This window comes from Schistocerca piceifrons, chromosome 9 (genome assembly GCF_021461385.2).
Source record: "Schistocerca piceifrons isolate TAMUIC-IGC-003096 chromosome 9, iqSchPice1.1, whole genome shotgun sequence".
Taxonomy (NCBI): domain Eukaryota; kingdom Metazoa; phylum Arthropoda; class Insecta; order Orthoptera; family Acrididae; genus Schistocerca; species Schistocerca piceifrons.
Genome location: NC_060146.1, coordinates 105,977,469 through 106,004,269, shown reverse-complemented (window position 1 = coordinate 106,004,269; position 26,801 = coordinate 105,977,469). Strand labels below are relative to the sequence as shown.

Sequence of the window (26,801 nt, the reverse complement as noted above, 5' to 3'; positions counted from 1 at the left end):
TTCATATTCCAATGTTCTGGAACACAAAAGCTGTAAGTGCAAATAATTCATGAAGTGCCACATTTTTGGAAAAAGCAAAATGCTTATGGAGTAAATGAGAAAGTGGGCTTTCAGATTAACTATACCACTTTAACAAGAAACACATGTTTGCACACAAAGAATTTCAACTTACTTGTCCCTTTCATATCTTTAATTATGGGTAACACTTTGTAAATATTATTTCCACTCAAAGTGAATAGAGAACAGTCATGTGTAATTGGGAAATTGCACTGTAAGTAATAAAATGTTGTGAATAAGAAAGTAGCAGGTTTATGTAACAGTCATATATGTGTCACTCACGAGATGAGACCAAATAAAAATAAAAACTATATGTGACAGGAGTGATGCAAGAAAATGTGGAATGTTCACTTTGCTCTCTTCCAACTGTGATGAGAATCACATATAGACTGGTGGGCTTGTATCCAGACAAATACATGACTGAAATGGGGAAGTTTATATTGAATTCTAAGTGGTGACTTTCCTACTGGAAAGTGAATTGCTGATGTTGAAACATGTAGGAGCATAGTATACTCATATTGATAAGGACTGTAACATACAGAAAAGCTTAGTGGTGTCCATCATCCTGCTAGTGATCTCAATGATGACTTGTAATTTAAGATTGGCTACATTTTATATGTATCTATGTATAACTTTACAACACAATTAGCAATTTGTTATTCTTTTTTTTTCATTCTATGCTGAGGCGTTATTCTAATACTGTTGGAGAGCCTATGCAATACTGTCTTAATTTAGAGCAAATACTAGGTAGGCTGAGGTGTGTATTAAAATTTGGATTGAGGAGTGGGGCCATGCTAGAATAGTCCATGCAACTGTGCCCAGCTGGCATAGCAGTTAGCGCATCTGCCAACTGAGCAGCAGCTCAGGCCTCGAATCCTGGCATTAGTACAAATTCTCATTTGTCAATTTAGTCTGCATATATACATCACAGATTTTAACAATTGAAAAGGCCTCTGGAACCACATAGTTTCATTTAATTGATACTGTAATATTGTGTCTTTCAGAGATTTTTTAGTTTTCCTAGTTAGCAAAGTGGCTTTGCTATTACAGCAAAATTGCATTAAAATTCCACTAACACACATTTTATTGAAACATAGAGTTCTATTGTAGTACAACATGTTAGGTGATGAGGTGTTCACATACATGCATACTGTGATTATTGTCCTACTTGAGTTGTAAAATTAGTATTGCATCTTCTCAACATTTCATAAATTCCAATTATATTGAATTAATAGTTGTTCACTATATCTTAATAGGCAATAAGTTACCAGAATCTTGTTTATTATCTGCTATTTAAGTGATTATGTGATTTTATATGTAATCTGGGGTGTTGTTTCTTTGAATATAGTTTACTTTCACATTATTTTTATGTGCTTCACTTTCATTTCAGAGATAGTATTGGTAGCATCTCATGTGATTAATTTTATACATCAATGCCCCAACAAGAAAAGGGAAACAATGAAGGATATTGGCACATCTATGAGATTTATGGCAATGTCCCTTTTTGGATTTTAGTTTTTCATATTTTCATATTATTTTTTCCCATTTCTGATTTACTGCACTGAAATCTGCCCTTTCATTTCAATAAAATTATTCAGTATGTGTGATTGCATCGTGATGTGATAAAACTATGAACAACCACTACTGCAGCCAGACATTCATTACCTTTTTGAAGTGTGTCTGTAGAAGTAGCAAGAACTTTAATAGTTTCTTATATCGTTATGTGGTTCCACATATTTTATTGAAATACACTCCAGGTGACATATATATGTGTGTGTAATAGCACAGCAGCATTCACCTTACTTTCCTTGGTGCAATCTGTACACTGTCAGATTATTTCTTAGATGTTGTCAATTAGGACTAGATAAGCTTCACTGCAGATGTGGAATGTTATATCTGAGTATCGTAAATAATTTGGAAATTCGTTTACCAAACTAGGACTAATGCTTTCTCTTCACCAAACATATGCATCTTCTAATACGTGTGAACTGTAAGTGCAGCATAGGGTATGTGTCGGGAGTCACTCCACAGACTACAGAAAACATGAGTACAATATCTCATTTGTAAAAGATGATTTCCTTTGCCTTCAGTAATGGTTCATGAGACAAGAAATTCTTTATAACCAAATGATATTACAGACATATTAGCGATATCAACAATACACAGACACTGTCAGCTTGTGGCATGTGCTTTGGTACAAGTATTGTCTTATGGAATACATTCTGAACATGCTGCCAAAAAATTTTCTGTACATGCAAACGCGACCTGAAATAAATTATAATGTCGAAAAGATTTTCCAACAAAAATACTACCACAAAGAGATTCATTACAAAAATAATTCAATATATTACGAAGCTCTACTACTTATTTTAACAAGATTGTAATCCATCACATTTTTTATTTAATCTGTAAATTAACTAAGTGATCCCAGAAATAAGGGAGAAGTTTGGAAAGAGGATTAAAGATTATGGAAACAAACCAAAACTTCACTTTTGTTGATGATATTGTAATTTTGTCAGAGAGAGGTAAAGACTCAGAAGATCAATTGAGTGGAGTGGTTATTGTACTGCAGAAAAAATTATTTAATGAATATAAAAAAATATAGAATAAGATTAATGGAATGTAGTTTAATTAAATCTGGAAATTCTAAGGGAATTACATTAAGGAATGAGAAAGTAAAATTGTTGACACGTTTTGTTATTTGAAAAGCAACATAATTGACAATGACAAGAGAAAATATTACATAAAACACAAAGTTTCAATGACAAGAAAGCCTTTAGTGAAGAAGATAAATATGTTAACTTTTTAAACAAATTTGGATTTTAAGACTATTATTCTGGGAGTATTTATCTGGGATGTAGCTTTATAAGGAAGCATAAAATGGATGGTAAACAACACAATCCAGAAGATAATAGAAGCGCTAGAAATGCAGTGTTGCAGAAAAATGCTGAAGATTAAATGGATGAATTGTCTGACTAATGGAGATGTACTGAACTGAGGATAAAGGAATTTTATGACATACCTAGACCAAAACAATTGACTGATTGATAGGTCACATCCTGACACAAATAATTAATCTGTTAATGCGAGGTAATATGTGTATGTGGGGAAGAGGGGAATTTCCTGAGGGAGAGACTAAGGATAACCTCTTGAACAAGTCATTCTATGGATGTGAGACGTAATAAATATTATGAAACTTGTTTTGTAATCCTTAAATTAAGTGTTGCAAAGTCAGAGTTCAAACATATATTAACTCCTATAACGGAAAGGCTACTTTCGTTCGTTCTGCAGAAAGCGTCCACTCATCTTGTGTTGAATTTCTTCTTCTGCAGTCCGGTCCATATGCCCTCCCTGTTAAAAACTAATGATGTTTGCTACTTGAAACTAATAGCATTTTACGAATCCACCAGACGCAACAAATGTTTCTCAATATCAGGATAACTAAGGGACTAATTAAAGGTAGTTTGGGAGTGAAAACCTCGGTATATTGGCCCTTCTGTGATACAAAAACACTGCCAAGTCTGTGCTAATCTTAAGTTCTAGTTTCAACACCCACATGTAATTATAGTCACTCGTAATAGCCAAGGTGGAACTGAACCGAACTCATACCCATTATCTGTGAAACAATGCTGGCTCAAATACAGCACATTTTGATCACTATTAGTGTTCATATTGTGGTCATGGCTTGTGTAACATGCCACGCGGATTTTAGTTTCAAAAGTCGCAGTTTATATATTAATTCCGGAATTTCACCTGTTCGTTCTTCTCACACATTCGCATACACTTAGCGGCACTCCGCGTTCAAGTTCTCATTATTCTGCAAGATTAGCATATCTCTTCACAACTCCTAATATCCGCATCTGAACAGGACGATGGCTGAGCCTCGAAATGAACTCTTTAGTCATCATAAAGCAACTACACAAATTACGCACTAACGCACCGTACTCTGACTGGCTGATACACATAATAGCCAATCTGGCCTTATCATTAAATCGCACAATGTCCTACATTTGGCTTTTAATAGCTTTTATGAACAATTTACTGGATGAACAAATTTAGAAAATCAAGAAATATCAGAGCAAATCCCTCTTTTTTAAATAACAAAATTATCGCAAAATATTTCTTGTTTCCCTAGTTTCTTAAACTGGCTAGTTGTACTGTACAAATTCCTCATACAAGGGAAAGTCCCTATCGCATCCTCCTCAGATTTAGTGGTAAGAAGACCCAGTGGATATCCCATCAAAAACTGAACACAGATGAAGCATGAAAACAGAAAGAAGGTGTAGAGAATGGTAAAAAAACAAAAAGAAACAGTGGACGATCCAAGAACAAAAAATGCGATAAAAAAGCAGCCTGAGACAGCATCGGCATCGTGGGTATGTGGTCATGGCGTTGAACTACAAAGTGGGTGACTCGTGTTGAAACCTACCTCTTGCCATGAATTTTTTTTCACAACATTATGAACAGTCCGTCCAGTCACTGAAATGTTTGTTATCTTTCTCTAATATTGGTAGTTGTCAAATTATACATTGGTTGTGAGTCATGTGGTAAAAATACGTTACCGTCGCAAGTAAATGTGATGAATAGTGGGAGCAGGCTAGATACCACATGCATGTCTCACAGAAATGAACACAACAAATAAACTTATGTGAACTATTTTACAACACAGGAATTCAATATTCAAGACTTCCAAAACTGAATGTAACTTCAAAAACGTTAAAAACTTGTGTTTTGACAGAGCACTGAGAAACTGTGTGGCTGTGAAACTGTTGCGTTCATTTGTTGCAGCTTATGTGGCAAACTATTATGTTTTCATCATTTCCTCGGTAGTGATCACGTTCATACGAACACCTCTATTGGGGGAGGAGGCATATCTCACTTATCAGCTGTACAAATTAGGTGGGTCAGTAAGAGATTCCTATCATATTAACCACATGCTGTGTGTGGCCCAACACTGTCGTAATAGGTCCCTACTTTACACCTCGCCATTGCAAACAGACGTTACACCATGACACAGACACAAATTTGAATAAAGCGAACAGCGAAAAAAAGGAAATTGCCACCAGGATCGTTTGAACACATCTCGCCCACCTGATAGTCCAACACAGTAATCACTTAATTGCGCCGCCATTTCTGTTCCTGCCTGTTCCATATTACACTTCTTGTTCTTGGACCATACTCTGTTTATACTTTGCCTTTTTTCTCATTTCAGTACACCTCTTCCTGTTTTCATGCTTGATCTGAGTTCAGTTTATACGGGCTGTCCACTGGGCCCTCTTATCACTAAATCTGAGCGGGATGCAGTATTGAGTTTCCCTTGATAGTATGATTCAATCTGTCTGTTTAGACTTCTCACAACAACCTACACTCACTTAACATAAAAACGATATTCATTTATTATCATATCTTCCATTCACACTAATAAGTAAATTAACAATAATTAATGAAAATCGTAATAGACCAGTTTCGTTTCAAAAAAAATATGTTTTAATTACGTATTGTTTCACAGTCCATAAAATGCTCACTTCTTTTGGCCACAATCGTAGCTAGTTGCAGCTAGCTACTGGACCAGAGCGCATTTGTCATGTGATAACAATGACTGTTGGATCTTTGTGCTCGCTTTTGTCTCTTTTATACATAGATGCCTTCAGAAACCCTCTGATTATGAAAAAAATTGCTAATAAATTTTTAATAATTATACTGAACCAAAACAATTTTTCTACTATTAATAGTTTTACAACAGAAAACATATTAAACAAAAATACATAATTTTTACTCCAGACTTGGCAGTTCTAAAACTGACTTAGCCCATTGTTTTTCAAAATCTTGTTTTTCTCTATGACTTAAGAAAATCATGAGTTATACAAATTGTTTTTAAAAAATTAGCTTCTCTTTTGAGAGTTCACATTATTTACAGCATTTTAGTGAACCAATCAATTTCTCTTTCTTTTAATTTTAAAATCTTTGTTTGTTTATAATTTCTGCGATATATTTTTCACCTCACCTCGAAATTCTACTCATTTCTCTCGGTAATGTGTCTATGTATAATTACATTTCCATTTCTACCTTCACTAGTGTCCACCATTTGGAACTGTTTTTCTTACATTGCCACAGCACTTACTTTGTGTGGCATCCTTAAAACTTCACCTCTGCTTAAAACACAGACCTAACTGCAGTTACATGGCTATTTATGTGAAACCATACTTTCGTGTTAAACTAATATTTTACACAGTGTGTACTAGAAAGACAAATATTATACTATACATTTTCTTAAAATTATTCTTTTTCAATTTTTTAAATATAATTTAAATTATTTAATTGATTCTCCCCATTGAAAGTAAATTAACAAAGAATTTTACTTTAATTGGTCCTTTAAAACGGCACAAACATGAAGCTACTTGAAAAATACTTCTTATTACGACATCTGACACAATTTGCATTAGGAGTTACAGTAACCACCAGTATCATTATTGATAACATTTTTACATCTGCCTTGAGGCTGATGTCATCTTTTAGATAAGAGATGTTGATGACTTATAGCTCAATAACTTGTGTCTTGTGGTACAATTATATCATGACACACATTGCACAGGAAGAAAAGAGTGATAACACAAAAGCAAGCAGTGATAATGATTTATGGTGTTCAGAAACAGTCCTCTTGTTGTCATGTATTTGAGGAGTTAAAATATTTAATTTATTCTCCTCACTGGAAGTAAATTAACAAAGAATTTTTCTTTGATTGATGCTTTCAAAGGTCACAAACATGAAGCTACTTGAAAAACGTTACTTCCTGAAATAAGAAACATCAATAACTTTAGTACAAAAGGTTACTACTGAATGCAATTTTTAGATTTACTTAACTCAGTACCTAAGTTTATTAAAATCTTTGGAAAAGCTTAAAACTACAGTAAATCATGCTTTTAATAGTTTTACAACATAAGTTATGTATCTCTGTTTGTACCAGTTTCTCTTCACAGTTTATATATACTCATATATATTATAGGTTGGCCAATATATTTCTCAAAACCACCACAATAAAATATTTGACCTAACACAGAAATATATTACATCCAAAATCATGAAATTATTCGAAAACTCTTAATATCACTTTCTTTCAGTTTTTCTCTTTGACACTTGAGTTTAGTCATACTAGGATAAATATTCAATAATCCCAGTAAAATTCTGCTTTATCATACCAGTCAGTTCATTTAAATTACTCACATCTAATACATTTTAGTCACTATTCCAAAACCTATTCATCACTTTTCATCATTTCAACATGTTCTTCTGCAATGAGCACCTTATTCCATAATTGGTTAGGTTCTTGATAAAGCACAACAGGTATCATTTACTTCACTGTTCTGTGACGTCCTGTCTATTTTCCAATCCAATAACACCCTTTTCTACCACAAGTCACATCATTCCACAATTAATTTCCTTGTACTGATCCTTCATTCAGATGTCCTCTCTACTAATCTTTGCAACACTATTTCAATATCCATTGTCTGTTTTTCAACAAAACAACACACCCTTTGTAGAAACAGATTACTTCATTTCCGTTTTACCAGTTTCTCTTCACAGTTATATACACTCATATGTATTATAGGTCGGCCAGGACATCTCTCAAAATTACCACAATAAAATATTTGACCTAATACAGAAAGAGATTACATCAAAAATCATGAAATTAATTACAAAACTCTTAATATCACTTTCTTTCAGTCTTTCTCTTTGACACTTGGGTTCACTCATACTATGATAAATATTCAATAATCCCAGTAGAACTCTGCTTTATCATACCACTCAGTTCATTTACATTAGTCACATCTAATACATTTTAGTCACTATTCCAAAACGTATTGATTACTTTTCATCATTTCAGCATGTTCTTCTGCAATCAGCACCTAATTCCATAACTAGTTAGGTACTTGATAAAGCACAACAGGTATTATTTACTTCACTGTTCTGTGACGTCCTGTCTATTTTCCAATTCAATAACACCCTCTTCTACCACAAGTCACATCATTCCACAATTAATTTTCTCGTACTGATCCTTCATTCAGATGTCATCTCTATTAATCTTTGCAACACTATTTCAGTATCTACTGTCGGTTATTCAACAAAACAACTCTCCCTTCTCAGAAACAGCTTACTTCATTTCCTCATTAATTGTTTTCATAGCTAATCATAGACCTCATGATTAAAAGTAAACTCTGGGATGACCATAACGGTACTGACCGACGGCCATGTAGTCCTCAACCTATAGGGGTTACTAGATGCTGATATGGAGAGGTATCTGGTCAGCATACCGCTCTATAAGAAGTTGTCAGTTTTCGTGACTGGAGCCACTACTTCTCAGTCAAATAGATCCTCAAGACCTCATTATTACTCTTCCGATTTTCTTAATACATTTCTTGACTCTGAATTTCCTTAGATTTCCAATAATTAACTTCTTCACAACACCCTGCAATACTCTACTTTTTCCTCGATAGTTAATAAGATTACAGACGAAGTTCAAAATGACAGAAGAGGATGATTGACAATATGAAAGGAAAAAGAGATTATATTTTCAAAAATTCGAGTGCTTTATCAAAGTCAAACATCTGGAATTGGAAAGAGTGAAATGCCCTCTGAGGTCATTACCCCCAGCACTGTCCTCTGTTTATTACACCATTCCAAATCTTTCTTTTACCTACAGTACATGCCAGGAATTTGTCACTTTCCTCATTTGTAACAATACGAGGGGGTGGAGATCTCTTCTGAACAACACGTTGCGAGGCATCCCAAATATGCTCAATAATGTTCATGTGTGGGAAGTTTGGTGGCCATTGGAACTGATTAAACTCAGAAGAATGTTCCTGAAGCCACTCTGAGGCAATTCTGGACGTGTGGAGTGTCGCATTGTCCTGCTGGAATTGTCCTTGTCAGTCGGAATGCACAATGGGCATGAGTGGATGCAGGCGATCAGACAGGATGCTTATGTACGTGTCACCTGTCAGAATCGTAACTAGACGTGTCAGAGGTCCCACATCACTCCAGCTGCTCACACCCCACACCATTACAGAGCCTCCACCAGCTTGAACAGTGTCCTGTTGACATGAAGGGTCCACAATTCATGAGATTGTCTCCATATCCATACACGTCCATCCACTCTATACATTTTTAAACGAGACTCGTTCGACCAGGCCACATGTTTCCAGTCATCAACAGTCCAATGTCGGTGTTGACAGACCCAGGCGAGGCGTGAAGTTTTGTGTCGTGTAGTCATGAAGAGTATATGAGTGGACCTTCGGCTCCGAAAGCCCATATCGATGATATTTTGTTGAATGGTTCGTATGCTGACACTTGTTGATGGCCCAGCATTGAAATCCTCAGTAATTTTCAGTTTGGTTGCCGTTCTGTCTTGCTGAATGATTCTCTTCAGTCGTTGTTGGTCCCTTTCTTGAAGGATCTTTTTCCGGCCGCAGCGATATCAGAGGTTTGATGTTTTACCGGATTCTTGATACTGACGGTATGCTCATGGTATGGTCGTACTGGAAAATCCCTACTTCATCGCTACCTCTGAGATGGCATGCCCATCGCTCCTGCAACCGACTAGAGCACCATGTTCAAACCTACTTAAATCTTGATAACTTGCCATTGTAGCTGCAGTAACTGATCTACCAACTGCACCAGTCTCGTTGTCTTATATGAGCATTGCCGACCTTAGCGCCATATTCTGCCTGTTCACATATATCTGTAAATGAATACGCATGGCTATACCAGTTTCTTTGGAGCTTCAGTGTATATGTAATTTCCGATGAAACAAACTACAACCCCCACCTGTTTGTATATAATCCACCGTTACGTTCTACGTTAGACAATCTGTTGTCCTGCTCATGCGGTTTAGTTTGGACTGTTTCAACTTCATTAGTCAACTGGTCTGTGTTAGATTCTACCACTTCCACACGATTAGACACGTTGTTCGCAGATTTTAAACAATTTGCACAACATAAATTTTAATTTCCAAAGTTTTGTGGTCATTTGCGCAAACATGTTTTTGCTAAATATTATGTGCATCCTCCTTAATTTGATTTCCCTGTTGGTTGCTTCCAATAGCTACCTTTTTAATAACCTCTGTTAATTGACTTTTACCATTTTATGAGGATTTCTTACAACCTTTCTCAGCTTGTTTCGTCAACCTTAGTACCAGAAAATGGAAATCATTTTCCCACATTTTCTTTGACTCTGCAGCATAGTTTTCCAATTTCACGTTAATTTCAGATTTAAACGGCTTAAGCTCACCACCCCAACTATTAATACTACTAGACTGGTGTTTCAACTCGCTATCAAACGTTTGTGTACTTCTGTTTGATGTTCTGTTTTCTTATCCATGTTACTCATCTGTTGTTCTATATTTTTATTTATATACGTAAAATTTTTGTTTATCACCATAAAATTGTTTTTCACAGTTTCCATTTATGCAGCAAACATTTCCTGTTTATTTACATTGCATGGACTAACATAAAATAGAACTAGTTTCACCCAAATTACTCAACCGATTACCGTTACAGTTTAGACTCCCATAGCTTCATTTGTGGAAACATTTTTGTCCAGTTCTAGCCCAACAAATGGAGATACTGAGTTATATCGTCAACTGAAACAGCATTGTTTACTAGATCACCTGTTTTTTTCTTTTTCAGGATTGCTTGTTTGAATCGCACTGGTACTACATTGTACTTCATCCCCTTCTTTCACATTTACAGACTTCTCACTTTCTTTCCCCCTTGTAAGTTTTTTAATACAAAGCTGTAACAAATGAATTACATTTCACATATTTCCATTGTCTCCAATGGTCGCTGCGTGTTGTTTCTGTGTGTCCAATCTCCGTCCTCAGTTATACCAGTTACTGGGTCCACAATTGCTGCACTGCCCTCTTCTGCTAGCCCTTAGTTGCAACATATGCCGCTGCCTTGTCCAAAGCTACGGTGCGAGCTATGTTGTCTCGCTGATATTTGCCGTCGTAAAGTTCCCGTCCTCTTGGCATCGACCATCTTTTTAATATTTGCGTGCACAGTTCCATGTTACAGTTCGCTCACTGTGATACACTGTCCTCTTTCTAAATTGTTCCCGACCGCTGTTTCGACCTCCTACAGTTTTTATTTTCGGGCGCTGTGCTCCACTTGTGACGGCGCGGCTGCTTTTTCTCGTCCTACAGAAAGTGTCCGCTCTCATTACGGTGGGCTTGTTCTTCTGCTGTCCGGTCGACAGGCGTTCCCTGTTAAAAACGAATGCTGCATGTGACTGGAAAAACTGTAGTAAAATCAGAAGCATTAGACAAATCCCACAGGTGCAACAAATGTTTCTCAGTATCAGCTTAAATGAGAGATTAATTGAAAGGTAGCTTATGAGTGAAAACTTCGATATATTGGCGCTTATTTGATGCCAAAACCTTGCCAAACCTAAATTAATCTTAAGTTCTAGTTTCAGCACACAAAGTCACTCGTAATAGCCTGGTTACGGTATCGAACCAAACCTAATACCGGAAAGGATTACAAAACGTATTATCTGTGACACAACGCTCGCTCAACTATTACACAGTTTGACCATTATTAGTGTTCAGATTACGGTCACGGCTTGTATATCACGCCACGCGAATTTTGGTTATACAAAAGTCACAGTTTACAAATTAATATCGGAATTTGACGTGCACGTTTTTCTCAAACATTCTCATCCACTTTGCTGCACTCCACTGTCAAGTTTTAATCATTATTCTACAAAATTATCCCGTCCCTTCGGAGCTCCTTATATCCGCATCTGAACATCATCCTGGCTGAGCTTCGAAATGAATTCTTTGCATTTCACAAACCAGTTCTTTAGCCCACAAGTGACGCATGATCGTACCGACCTCTGATTAGCTGATACACATAATAGCCAATCCGACATTACCATGAAAACCGTGCACTGCACATCTTTTACATTTGACCAAACACAAGTTAATAGCTCTTATGAACAATTTAGTAAATGCACAAATTTAGAGTCTCCACGAATACCAAACTAACTCCTTCTTTAATCAACAAAAGTGTTTTACAATGTTGCTTGTTTGCACAGTCTCCTAAACAGGCTAGTTACACTTTACAGTTTCTCCTGAGTATGATTCACTCTTTTTACACAGTTCTCACAAGAACGTATACTTAGTTAATAAACATAACAATATTCAAAAATTACCTTTCTTTACATTCACACCATCATTCAGACCAATAAACAAAATATATTTTAACTGCGTATTACACTGAAGCGCCAAAGAAATTGGTACAGAAATGCTATTCAAATACAGAGACATGTAAACAAGCAGAACACGGCGCTGCGGTCGGCCACGCCTATGTAAGATAACAAGTCTCTGCTGCAGTTGTTATATCTGTTACTGCTGCTACAATAGCAGGTTATCAATATTTACGTGAGTTTCTGTGTGACTTTATAGTCGGCGCACGAGCGTTGGGTCACAGTACCACCGAGGTAGCGATAATGTGTGGATTACGATTATTTCACTAGGGTACCGTGAACGTCAGGAATCCGGTGAAACATCAAATCATCGACATCGCTGCGGTCGAGAGATCCTTCAAGGACGGGATCAACGACGACAGAAGAGAATCGTTGAACGTGACAGCAGCGCAACCCTTCCGCAAATAGCTGTAGTTTACAATGCTGGTGCATCAACAAGTGTCAGTGTGAGAACCATTCAACGAAACATCATCGATATGGGCTTTCGGAGCCGAAGGCCCATTCGTGTACCCTTGATAAATCCATGACAGAAAGCTTTACATATCGCCTGCGCCCATCAACACCGCCATTGGACTGTTGATGACTGGAAACATGTTCCTTGGTCGGACGAGTCTCATTTCTAATTGTAACTAGCAGGTGCACATGTACAGGTATGGAGACAATCTCGTGAATCCATGAACCGTGCATGACAGCAGGAGACTGTTGAATCTGGTGAAGGCTCCGTAATTGTGTGAGGCGTGTGCAGTTGGAGTGATGTGGGACCCCTGGTACTTCTAGATATGACTCCGACAGGTGAGACGCATGTAGGCATCCTGTCGGATCATCTGCATCCATTCATGTCCATTGTGCAATATAAAACTTGGGCAATTGCAGCAGGACAATGTGACACTCCACACGTCCAGAATTACTACAGATTGGATGCAGGTACACTCTTCTGAGTTTAAACACTTCCGCTGGCCACCAAACTCCCCAGACATGAACATTATTGAGCTTATCTGGGATTACTTTCAATGTACTGTTCAGAAGAGATCTCCAACCCCTCATACTCTTACGGATTTGTGGACAATTCATGGTGTCAGCTCCCTGCAGCACTACTTCAGACATTAGTCGAGTCCATCCCACGTCGTGTTGCCGCACTTATGCTAGCTCGCAGAGTCACACACGTTATTGAGCAAGTTTCTTTGGCTCTTCAGTGTATTTTATAATCCATACGATGCTCATAGCCTTCTGCCCCAGTTGTACCTACTTGCAGCTACCTACTGGATCAGAATGTATCTGTCTGCTTGCTTCTGTCTCTTACATAGAGAGGTACAAGACAGGGCGCTACGTCTCACTTTCATTGTCAGAAAAAATTACCGATAATTTTAAAACACTGGTCATATCATATAGTTTAAGAAAATCTCACTTCCATTATTAATTTTTCGAGTCCCACTTTTCGTGGTGTTCCTCATAGATCTAGTTGTTCTATCAGATGAACTTATTTATCCTAAACATCTAAATGTATCTATTTAATTATGTGATCTACATGTCATCTGCACACTTTTGATAAAAATTATAGGGAATGATCTAGGTGGTACGGTTACATGCTGGTAAACAACATATTACAAACATGTAAGTAGTTCACTGGCATAATTGTCATAAGAACTTTCACACAAATTTATAATATTATGGATAATAAGCAGTAATGCACTTAATTTTAATTTTTAATGTACACATGTTACCAGATTTTAATTAAAATTTTGTATGTGGAGTAGACTTTGTGCAGAATAAATGTTTTTAGGCTGTATTAAAAGGTGTTTTGCTACTTGTCAGACATTTTGTATTTTATGGCAAAATATGCCAGAAATCTTTAGAAATTCATTGAACTCTTTTCTGAGACTATGACAGCTATCATGATGTCTGATGAAAGTTTATCTCCTTCAGGTATTGTAGATATTGACATTACAAACCTTCTCGAATTGCATGGACTATTTATGACAAAATTCATTATGGAATAGACATGCTGTGAAGGAGCTTCTAATATTCTTAACTCCTTGAATACATGCCTACAAGATGTTTGTGAACACTATATATCATTCTCACAACTTGCTTTTGTGTTATCTTTATTTTCTTCCTAAGTGATGTGTGACATCATGTAATTGTACCATAAGACACTAGTGAGTGAGCTAGTTTCCATTAACTTTTCGTATGTAAAAGATGACAGCAGCCTCAAGCATACATAAAAATGTTATCAATGACGATGCTGCTGGTTATCATAACTCCTCATGCAAATTGTGTCAGATGTCATTATGAAGGTGAAGGGACTCCTGCATAGATTGTGTATGCTCCAAAAAATTTAATTGCAATCAGCACTAAGTATTACCACATTATCAGTTGGAGAACTGTATATTATGGCTGTTACCATTAACTTTCCATAAATTTCTAATCTTGTATCTCAGGCTTCAAAATGGTGATCATTATCAAACCTGAGAATATTGCTTCTTTCATATTTCTATCCCTTTTTAGTGTAAGTGGCAAGTTATCCTCCCTTCATATCCAGTCTGTACTTACTGGAGGGTACGATGTATCCATCAGTATTCTACATTACTGATTCAGTAGTCTAATGATTTTCATACATGCATATTACATTTACTTTATTTGTAAGTTGTAACTTCTTTAAATAATCCGAAACTGACTTATTTAACTCATTTTCTCTAATAAATCTTTTAATATTTGTGACCATAGCTTAGCCCTTCTCAGTGTCAGAATTTCCTTTCATCTCACAAAGTATATAGAGCAAGGAACGGCTCTGAGGTGACCTCACGATTATATACGAAATTCATGCTAGAGAGCAGCAGATAATGAGTTCTCTCACTGTAGCATATTTAAATTCTGCGTTCATATACTCCATCAGTAGGAGATAAACAACTCAGACTTTGTGTGGTGCATAATGCTTGGGTGTAGCTGGCTGAGCGTAATCGGTGCAGCTGACTGCAGTCTTAATCAAGGTCGATTTCTGGGAATAAATAAACAACGCAATCTCTTGCTGTCATACCACGAGGTATATGAAGCATGGCAGTGACAATCAGTGGAGGGTTAAGTAAATGGACTGTTCTCTCATGACTATTTGATTATACATTGTCTTCGTACAACAGAGCAGCGTTGATGTAGTCTGAGAAGCTTGACCCACACCAGATGCACTGTTTTCTGGAGTTCCTAATGGAGCACATGCAGCATGGCACTTTGCAGTAACATTACACATAAATTAATATTTCTTAACCTAATAATTCTCTCTTGACAATGTAGTTGTATGCAAACTATATAGATCGGAGCAATGTGTTATGAAGATGGCATAGCTTGCTAATTTTTGCATGAATGTAGTTGTATGCAGACTATCTAAATCGGAACAATGGGTTATGAAGATGGCATAGCTTGCTATTTGTTGCATGCTTATATGACAGAACCATCTGCAATGGCAATCAACATACACTACCGTCAGGGTAAATGAAGCATACTTTTACCATCATAAGACGGTATGGTATCTTATACAGCTGAGCAGCAGCTGATGTAGTCATTTGACCTGCAGTGGAGATCCACATCCAATGCAGGGGGCATAAATAGTGTTCTCTTGTAGTCATATCATTGTATGTTGCCTTCATAGAGCTGATAAGAGGAGCTGTAGTCTGAGACGTTTCAGCCCACACATCAAATCATCGTCAGGTGTTCCTGGTGAAGCAATCTATTTTCAACACAGGGGGTTTAAATGAGAAAAATCTTTCTCATAATATCGTTGTATGCTGCCCCCATGTGGGTGATCAACATTTGAGCCTGGGTGTTGTGTCCTGTCTTAGTTTGTCATTCGCAGGTGTGCACATGTGGTAGATACAGAAATTTTGGTTGCAACAATAGGTTTTGTCGTCCTGGTGAAGAAATAATAAAAGTGTTCTCTCATGCCTGTGTCCCTACTTACTGCCTTTACGCAGCTGAAGATCAAATGGTGTAATTTGAGAGGTTTTAGTCTGTATATGTCATCCACACTCACTGGTGGAGGCCCACAGTCAATGACATTAGTAACGAGACCTAGTCGTGACCAAATGGTTTTATGCCGCTTTCCCACTGATAATCAGCACCTGAGATTGTTTCAGACGTTTCAGCCTGTATTTGGTGAGTTATCCTCAGTTCGCACTGATGGGGCCCATGTACTACAGCTGGATGTGGCAACAGCTGATGTCCAACAAGTAAACATACGGTTCTCTCTTAGCCATGTCATTTCATGCTGCCTACATTAGGCAGAGCTGCCATTGACATAGCCTGAGACGTTTCGGTCCACATGTGGCTTGTCATACATCTACATTTATATTCCGCAAGCCACCCAACGGTGTGTGGCGGAGGGCACTTTACGTGCCACTGTCATTACCTTCCTTTTCTGTTCCAGCAGCGTATGGTTCGCGGGAAGAACGACTGTCAGAAAGCCTCCGTGCGTGCTCGAATCTCTCTAATTTTACATTCGTGATCTCCTCGGGAGGTATAAGTAGGGGGAAGCAATATATTCGATACCTCATCCAGAAACGCACGCTCTCGAAACCTGGCGAGCAAGCTACACCACGATGCAGAGCGCCTCTCTTGCAGAGTCTGCCACTTGAGTTTGCCAAACATCTCCGTAACGCTATCACGGTCACCAAATAACCCTGTGACGAAACGCGCCGCTCTTCTTTGCATCTTCTCTATCTCCTCCGTCAACCCGATCTGGTACAGATCCCACACTGATGAGCAATACTCAAGTATAGGCCGAACGAGTGTTATGTAAGCCACCTCCTTTGTTGATGGACTACATTTTCTGAGGACTCTCCCAATGAATCTCAACCTGGCACCCGCCATACCAACAATTAATTTTATATGATCATTCCACTTCAAATCGTTCCGCACGCATACTCCAAGATATTTAAGGGGAGCGGGGGTGGTCAAATCCAAAAAATTACGATTTTTTTTGCTACTGAAAATTAATTGGAACATTCCTCTTTAATGTAAACTTTGAATTATTGTTCTAGTCGCCGTAGAAGTGGAGTTATTACCATTTTACCCCACGCCTGCAGAAGAAATGGGCGGTCGCTGAATGCATCTAACACCCTCTCGTGACTTCCTGGCTAACTGCTTGGTATTTTCTCGGCCTGTTACGCATACAGCGCCTTATGTTACGCATACAGCGAGTGTGCAAGGGTTGGCTACATTGTTTTCTGTGACAAATATTATCCGTATTTCCTTACAGCTTACTCCTATTTTCCTCAGAATTTCGAACATCTTGCTCCATTTAATATTGTCGTTCACTTTTGTTCTGGTTACGATGCCATGTTTTAGTAACCGTGTATATAAGAAGAGGAAGAACGTAGGGAAAAGAAAATTCACACTAATACCAAGTTGCGATACTACAATGAATAAGAGCGCGGAACATCTCTTTGCTGTTTACCGTTTCGAATTAGTTCAGTGTTGCGCCTATTGTTGGTAGTATTATACTTCTTGTGTAAAGCGGGTAATATGCAGTATGTACAAGAATCAGGAGGGAACAATAAAACCAATTTTTCATCACTTAGCACAGCCAGAATTGTTACACAAATGTTTACACGGAAAGACGCAGAATCCTAATGAGAGCGTAAACAATTTCATTTGGATAGTGATTCCTAAAAGAGTGTTTGTAAGCATAAAAACACTGCACTTTGGCATTAATGATGCAATAGCAACCTACAACCAAGGAAACAGTGTGAAGTTCTGAAGGCATTAGGATTTAAAGCTGGGGTGAACACTGTACGAGCACTAAGAAATATTGACAGAGAAAGGATAAGAGGAGCAGAAAGAAGAGAAAGGCATATGAAGTATGATGGAACAACAGGCCAGAAAAGAAGACAGAAGAGGAAGCTTTTGGAGGATGAAGAAGAAGACCCTGATAATCCATCCTATAGTGCAGGAATGTATTGAGAATCTTTGATAGCCATTTCCCGTAAATTGGAATTTTTCGAATATAAGGAACATTTTCTCAAAATCCACTCAAGCTAGAGAGATAAAATTTTTATACAGCGCTCCTAGTGGTCAAAATTACATTGTAACACAGCCATTTTGCAATATGTTCAGTAGTTTCATTTCAGTTTAATTATAAAGCAATTATTTGTAAAAAAATTTGGGTCATTAATAAAAAAATAATAAGTAGGAAACTAGAAAAGATACTCCAAAAATCCTCTGTCATAACTGCAATACTAAACCACTTTATATGTAAAAAAATTCAAATTTTTCCATTTAGTAGTTTATTCATAAATGTTCCTCAAACTTAGTGATCTTAACATGGGCAGCATAGGCACCTCCGGCTCCCCTTAACAGAAGTAACTGCTAGCAGTGTTTGTTCCGCTATCATATAATCATACAATAAAGGATCCTTCTTTCTATGTATTCGCAAAACATTACATTTGTCTATGTTAAGGGTCAGTTGCCACTCCCTGCAGCAAGTGTCTATCCGCTGCAGATCTTCCTGCATTTCGCTACAATTTTCTAATGCTGCAACTTCCCTGTATACTACAGCATCATCTGGGAAAAGCCGCATGGAACTTCCGACACTATCTACTAGGTCATTTATATATATTGTGAAAAGCAATGGTCCCATAACACTCCCCTGTGGCACGCCAGAGGTTACTTTAACGTCTGTAGACGTCTCTCCATTGATAACAACATGGTGTGTTCTGTCTGCTAAAAACTCTTCAATCCAGCCACACAGCTGGTCTGATATTCCATAGACTCTTACTTTGTTTATCAGGCGACACTGCGGAACCGTATCGAACGTCCTCCGAAAGTCAAGGAAAATGACACCTACCTGGGAGCCTGTATCTACTATTTTCTGGGTCTCATGATCAAATAAAGCGAGTTGGGTCTCACACGATCGCTGGAAAAGCAATGGTCCCATAACACTCCCCTGTGGCACGCCAGAGGTTACTTCAACGTCTGTAGACGTCTCTCCATTGATAACAACATGCTGTGTTCTGTTTGCTAAAAACTCTTCAATCCAGCCACACAGCTGGTCTGATATTCCGTAGGCTCTTACTTTGTTTATCAGGCGACAGTGCGGGATTCCTCTAGGTCCGCATGCAGTGCAGCTTGAGGTGACTCGAGGCAATGTCAAACAGAAGGGGAAAGGCATTCTCTCACGACCGCGTCATTTCATGCTGTCCTGTTGTAGCCTGAGACGTTTCAGCCTGTACGTGTGTCGTCGTCGTCAGGTGTCGCCGGTGGGTCGCACGCGGCGCGGCCGGCTGCGGCGGCAGTCGACGTCGATCACGGGCGGCCCGCTGTCTCGCGCGGGCTCGGTGTGCCCGCCGCCGCCGCGCTCTCCCGACTCCTGCTCGTCCACCTGCTCCTCCAGGGACCCCTCGCCCTGCGCCCGCGAGCGCGCCGGCAGCTCGGCCGGGCCCATCGCGCACGCGCCCGCCATCCGCCGGCAGTCCACCACCGAGGAGATCCTCATCGCCAGGGGGTGAGTCCGGCTCTCTACACGGCACCTCCATTCAGTTCTGGCTGCCACTGATCAGACGCTGCACAGCCGTTTCAGCTGCATCTTAACTAGAATTTCACTCTGCAGCGGAGTGTGCGCTGATATGAAACTTCCTGGCAGATTAAAACTGTGTGCCCGACCGAGACTCGGGACCGAGTTCGAGTCTCGGTCGGGCACACAGTTTTAATCTGCCAGGAAGTTGCATCTTAACTAGTTTACCTCCTTGTGCAACCAGCGGCTTCTCAAAACCAACCCTTCCAAAACATAAATAGTATTTGTATCACAAATCACCTGCAGCCTTCACCAACACTATTTCTACCTTATCATTCGCAGGTACTCTATCCAATCAGCTAACCCAATAAATTGCTTCATAAAAATGGTTCAAATGTCTCTAAGCTCTATGGGACTTAACCTCTGAGGTCATCAGTCCCCTAGAACTTAGAACTACAGGGTTATTACAAATGACTGAAGCGATTTCACAGCTCCACAATAACTTTATTATTTGAGATACTTTCACAGTGCTTTGCACACACATACAAAAACTCAAAATGTTTTTTTTGGCATTGACAAATGTTCGACATGTGCCCCTTTAGTGATTCAGCAGACATCAAGCCGATAATCAAGTTCCTCCAAGACTCGGCGCAGCATGTCCCCATCAATGAGTTCGAAAGCATCGTTGATGCGAGCTCGCAGTTCTGGCACGTTTCTTGGTAGAGTAGGTTTAAACACTGAATCTTTCACATAACCCCACAGAAAGAAACCGCATGGGGTTAAGTCGGGAGAGCGTGGAGGCCATGACATGAATTGCTGATCATGATCTCCACCACGACCGATCCATCGGTTTTCCAATCTCCTGTTTAAGAAATGCCGAACATCATGATGGATTCCGTAGAAACACTGGAACACGTGAGGCAATACTGACCTTACGACTTATCTTAGAAGAAAGATTAAGGAAAGGCAAACCTACGTTTCTAGCATTTGTAGACTTAGAGAAAGCTTTTGACAATGTTGACTGGAATACTCTCTTTCAAATTCTAAAGGTGGCAGGGGTAAAATACAGGGAGCGAAAGGCTATTTACAATTTGTACAGAAACCAGATGGCAGTTATAAGAGTCGAGGGACATGAAAGGGAAGCAGTGGTTGGGAAGGGAGTAAGACAGGGTTGTAGCCTCTCCCCGATGTTGTTCAATCTGTATATTGAGCAAGCAGTAAAGGAAACAAAAGAAAAATTCGGAGTAGGTATTAAAATTCATGGAGAAGAAATAAAAACTTTGAGGTTCGCCGATGACATTGTAATTCTGTCAGAGACAGCAAAGGACTTGGAAGAGCAGTTGAATGGAATGGACAGTGTCTTGAAAGGAGGATATAAGATGAACGTCAACAAAAGCAAAACAAGGATAATGGAATGTAGTCTAATTAAGTCAGGTGATGCTGAGGGAATTAGATTAGGAAATGAGGCACTTAAAGTAGTTAAGGAGTTTTGCTATTTGGGGAGCAAAATAACTGATGATGGTCGAAGTAGAGAGGATATAAAATGTAGGCTGGCAATGGCAAGGAAAGCGTTTCTGAAGAAGAGAAATTTGTTAACATCCAGTATTGATTTAAGTGTCAGGAAGTCATTTCTGAAAGTATTCGTATGGAGTGTAGCCATGTATGGAAGTGAAACATGGACGATAAATAGTTTGGACAAGAAGAGAATAGAAGCTTTCGAAATGTGGTGCTATAGAAGAATGCTGAAGATTAGATGGGTAGATCACATAACTAATGAGGAAGTATTGAATAGGATTGGGGAGAAGAGAAGTTTGTGGCACAACTTGACCAGAAGAAGGGATCGGTTGGTAGGACATGTTCTGAGGCATCAAGGGATCACCAATTTAGTATTGGAGGGCAGCGTGGAGGGTAAAAATCGTAGAGGGAGACCAAGAGATGAATACACCAAGCAGATTCAGAAGGATGTAGGTTGCAGTAGGTACTGGGAGATGAAAAAGCTTGCACAGGATAGAGTAGCATGGAGAGCTGCATCAAACCAGTCTCAGGACTGAAGACCACAACCAACCATGATGGAAGTGCGGTGGAGCACCATCCTGTTGAAAGATGAAGTCGGCGCTGTCGGTCTCCAGTTGTGGCATGAGCCAATTTTCCGGCATGTCCAGATACACGTGTCCTGTAACGTTTTTTTCGCAGAAGAAAAAGGGGCCGTAAACTTTAAACCTTGAGATTGCACAAAACACGTTAACTTTTGGTGAATTGCGAATTTGCTGCACGAATGCATAAGGATTCTCTACCGCCCAGATTTGAACATTGTGTCTGTTCACTTCACCATTAAGAAAAACTGTTGCTTCGTCACTGAAAACAAGTTTCGCACTGAACGCATGCTCTTCCATGAGCTGTTGTAACCGCGCCGAAAATTCAAAGCGTTTGGCTTTGTCATCGGGTGTCAGGGCTTGTAGTAATTGTAAACGGTAAGGCTTCTGCTTTAGTCTTTTCCGTAAGATTTTCCAAACCGTCGGCTGTGGTACGTTTAGCTCCCTGCTTGCTTTATTCGTCAAATTCCGCAGGCTACGCGTGGAACTTGCCCGCACGCGTTCAACCGTTTCTTCGCTCACTGCAGGCCGACCAGTTGATTTCCCCTTACAGAGGCTTCCAGAAGCTTTAAACTGCGCATACCATCACCGAATGGAGTTAGCAGTTGGTGGATCTTTGTTGAACTTCGTCCTGAAGTGTCATTGCACTGTTATGACTGACTGATGTGAGTGCTTTTTAAGCACGACATACGCTTTCTCGGCTCCTGTCGCCATTTTGTCTCACTGCGCTCTCGAGCGCTCTGGCGGCAGAAACCTGAAGTGCGGCTTCAGCCGAACAAAACTTTATGAGTTTTTCTACGTATCTGTAGTGTGTCGTGACCATATGTCAATGAATGGAGCTACAGTTAATTTATGAAATCGCTTCAATCATTTGTAATAGCCCTGTACGTAAACCTAATTAACCTAAGGACATCACACATATCCATGCCCGAGGCAGGATTCAAACTTGCGAACGTAGCGGTCACGCGGTTCCAGACTGTAGCGCCTAGAACCGCTCGGCCACACCGGCCAGCAAATTGCGTCATATGGAAATCCTACCTACTATCCAAAGTACAAGAATCCTGCAAAAGACTGAAACTACCAATACTGCCACCTGACTGACTGCATACTTCCACGACACTGCATACCTAAACGGCCTTATTCCAACATGTCCTCTCTTACGGCGATATCTGCTGCATTTCTAACAGAAGAAACACACATACGCGAACTGTTAGAGAACTGAATTTTATATTTTGAAAAATGGTACTGTACCTGTAAGAAGTAAACTTTCACATAAGACTAAATTCCAGGGTTTAAACTTACATATAATAATTGCTCTCAATAGGTACAAAAGGACAGTCTGCAAAATTGACATTCAGTTCAGAGATACATATTTTTCTTTGTCACCACTCAGATCACATTTGATTTTCACTAACTCTTAAGAATTTTATTGTTTAACATTCTGCGTGGTGTCTGTTGTTCAATATCGTGTCTCCCTACCACTTTCGCACAACGACATTCTGAACGTGTTTTTTAGGGAATTGATAGTTTGAACCTGGGACCTGTTGCTGGTAAGGAGACGTCAGTCCACACATGACATGTAGAGTTCAGAAGAGTTCAGTGAGACTAGCGATGATATCACCAAATACTTAATGATTTCAGCGTCAGCTCCACTGCACTCCCTGTAAAAGAATCTTAATACTAACTAAATTTAGTGGAAGGGGTTCAAGGCTTTCCTATTTTTAGTTAGCTGGTAAAATAACGTCGAAAAAGCAGTTAAGTTTAGCATTGGAAATTTTATTCTACTCACAAAACACTGTTTATAAATTGCACTATTGATAAAAGGAAATGTTTTAATACAGGATGGTATAAACCAACTGCGTTCAACAAAAATGTGAACGAATATTCCCTGAATGGGTTTACAAGTTCTACAATGGATCAAAGGATGACCTATGCCATATCACATCTATAATCTAGGTTTAAATTAAGTTTCACAAAAGAGAAAACTATCAAAATGGTCTACAGTGACCCTCAATTATCTTTAATTACTTATCTAACTTGTCGTAAATTACAGTGGCTGATGTGGCTTCTCAATAACTATATAACAGAAAAATCATCGCGTTTCAGATTTTTACTTCAGGTGGCAAATGTGAACACCATGAGCTTTAATTGACGATCGACACTAGTATTACGCAAAAAGGGGATGTAACAGATGAGACTTCTGCAGTTCTGAGTAAAGCATTATGCGCTGTTATGTGGCATCGCGTGCATTCATTACCTTGTCGGTGTTCGTCAGGGGGCGGCGGGCAGCACAGCTCCGCTCACCTCGCCGTCTCGGAAGCAACTCTCTCCTAACTTCTCCTTACTACAATTTACCGAAGTTGGTTTAAAAAAACTATCTGGCTGTGTTTTCATCTGACCAATCAGGGTCTCAATGTTAACCTTAAGCTGCACCTACAAAAATTCTGTCTATCCAATGAGAAACGTTATACTTTTCGTGGAGGGGCAATGTTTTTAAAGTTTGCAACGTAATAGAGGGGCAAAAAAGTCTCACGCTAAAACTTGCAGCTGGTGTGGTCCTTTAAGTGTTATCGTAAGATCTATACTGTTCTTCTAGAGGGCTCTAGCTTTTAACATGGGCTGGGGGGTGGTCCTAGTGGCTAGCTGGCGACGTGGGTGTCAGTCCCTTATCTTAGGGCCTTCCAGCTTAACACGGTTCTGCTCTCGGCTTCTGTTCTCGTTTCTCCCCTCGGAACTGCGTCTGACTCACGGTGGGAAGGTATGACATGCATTTAGGCATTCTTGTGTTAGTCTGTGGTATTCCATTTGCTCACCCGTTACTCGTATTACTTTGGTTACTTTAATGTCACGATTTATTCGGAGCTATGTGACATACTACTGGATTTGCTTATCATGTCAGGGTTTTCATGGAAGGTGTTGGATTTGCCTGACACCTTACAATTGGAGTAACAGAAAGGTCCACATCACAGCTGTCCCGAAGTTCTTGATCTCAATGATCCTCCATTAGCAGAAGTGTGATCATTCTCTACTGTAAAATCGTCTTTTTCATCTATTTCTTTGGACTGTATCACTGACATCTTCTTCCATGCACCGACTAATTATTTGATGAAACTTAGGATCGTTAAAACTGACACGATCCTGTGTACAAATTTTGTACCCTGCTGAAGAAAACAGGCACATAGTTCGCGAGGCAAAGCCTAGGAGACCTCAGCACATATCAGTAACATGTGTTAGTAACGAGCAAAGAAGGCTGTAATGCAACCAACACCATAACATCGTAGACGGGCCAATTTAAGTATGATAGGGGGGAGTATAGTAGTATTCCGCCTGAACTGACCTTGGAGAACGAGTTCGAAATTTCTCGCACCGTCTTAGGGACCACGCCTCATGAGTTAAGGGTAAGCAAATCTCTTAACTCATTTGTGTGACTATGTTACTAACTTGTTGGAGTATTGTAGAACCGCCGTTCTCCTACACTGTTACCTGATGCCGAGGCATAGCTGTGTAATAGTGGAGGGAGAAATTGTCTTAGCGGTATACTGCACCAGACGCCGTTTCATCTACGTCTACATCTACATCCATACTCCGCAAGCCACCTGACGGTGTGTGGCGGAGGGTACCTTGAGTACCTCTATCAGTTCTCCCTTCTATTCCAGTCTCGTATTGTTCGTGGAAAGAAGGATTGTCGGTACGCTTCTTTGTGGGCTCTAATCTCTCTGATTTTATCCTTATGGTCTCTTCGCGAGATATACGTAGGAGGGAGCAATATAGTGCTTGACTCCTCGTTGGAGGTATGTTCTCGAAACGTTAAGAAAAGCCCGTACCGAGCTACTGAGCGTCTCTCCTGCAAAGTCTTCCACTGGAGTTTATCTATCATCTCCGTAACGCTTTCGCGATTACTAAATGATCCTGTAACGAAGTGCGCTGCTCTCCGTTGGATCTTCTGTCTCTCTTCTATCAACCCTATCTGGTACGGGTACCACACTGCCGAGCAGTATTCCAGCAGTGAGCGAACAAGCGTACTGTAACCTACTTCCTTTGCTTTCCGATTGCATTTCCTTAGAATTCTTCCAATGAATCTCAGTCTGGCATCTGCTTTACCGACGATCAACTTTATATGATCATTCCATTTTAAATCACTCCTAATGCGTACTCCCAAATAATTTATTGAATTAAAGGCTTCCAGTTGCTGACCTGCTATATTGTAGCTAAATGATAAGGGTTGTATCTTTCTATGTATTCGCAGCACATTACACTTGTCTACATTGAGATTCAATTGCCATTCCCTGCACCATGCGTCAATTCGCTGCAGATCCTCCTGCATTTCAGTACAATTTTCCATTGTTACAACCTCTCGATACACCACTCAATCATCTGCAAAAAGCCTCAGTGAACTTCCGATGTCATCCACACTATGACACTCCCCTGCGGCACACCTGAAATCACCCTTACTTCGGAAGACTTCCCTCCATTGAGAATGACATGCTGCGTTCTGTTATCTAGGAACTCTTCAATCCAATCACACAATCGGTCTGATATTCAGTATGCTCTTACTTTGTTCATTAAACGACTGTGGGGAAGTGTATCGAACGTCTTGCGGAAGTCAAGAAACACAGCATCTACCTGTGAACCCGTGTCTATGGCCCTCTGAGTCTCGTCGACGAATAGCGCGAGCCGTTTCGTGGCCTTCCGTAAACAACAGTGGCAACTCGGTCTCCACAGCGGTAACCTTGAGGCCTTTACGAAACTGGCGACGAGGGTTTACAAAATGATCTGTGTACAGTTTTCGGTGGGCCATCCACTGTGCCATTTTACCGCTTTATCATGAGGGGGCTGCGATGGGACTTTCCCTTACAAGAATAGTCCTACCGCATATGATACGCCCTCGCCTT

The 26,801-nt window shown here is 39.6% G+C and overlaps 1 protein-coding gene across 1 annotated transcript in view; it reads left to right on the top strand.

Annotated features, from left to right (window-relative positions):
* LOC124716740 (serine/arginine repetitive matrix protein 1-like) overlaps positions 1–26,801 on the top strand; it is a 105,359-nt gene that overhangs the window by 78,083 nt on the left and 475 nt on the right. Inside the window, exon 9 of the mRNA XM_047243284.1 lies at positions 19,554–19,807. Within this exon, the coding sequence (XP_047099240.1) occupies positions 19,554–19,807 (254 nt within the window). The remainder of the gene's footprint in view (positions 1–19,553; positions 19,808–26,801) is intronic.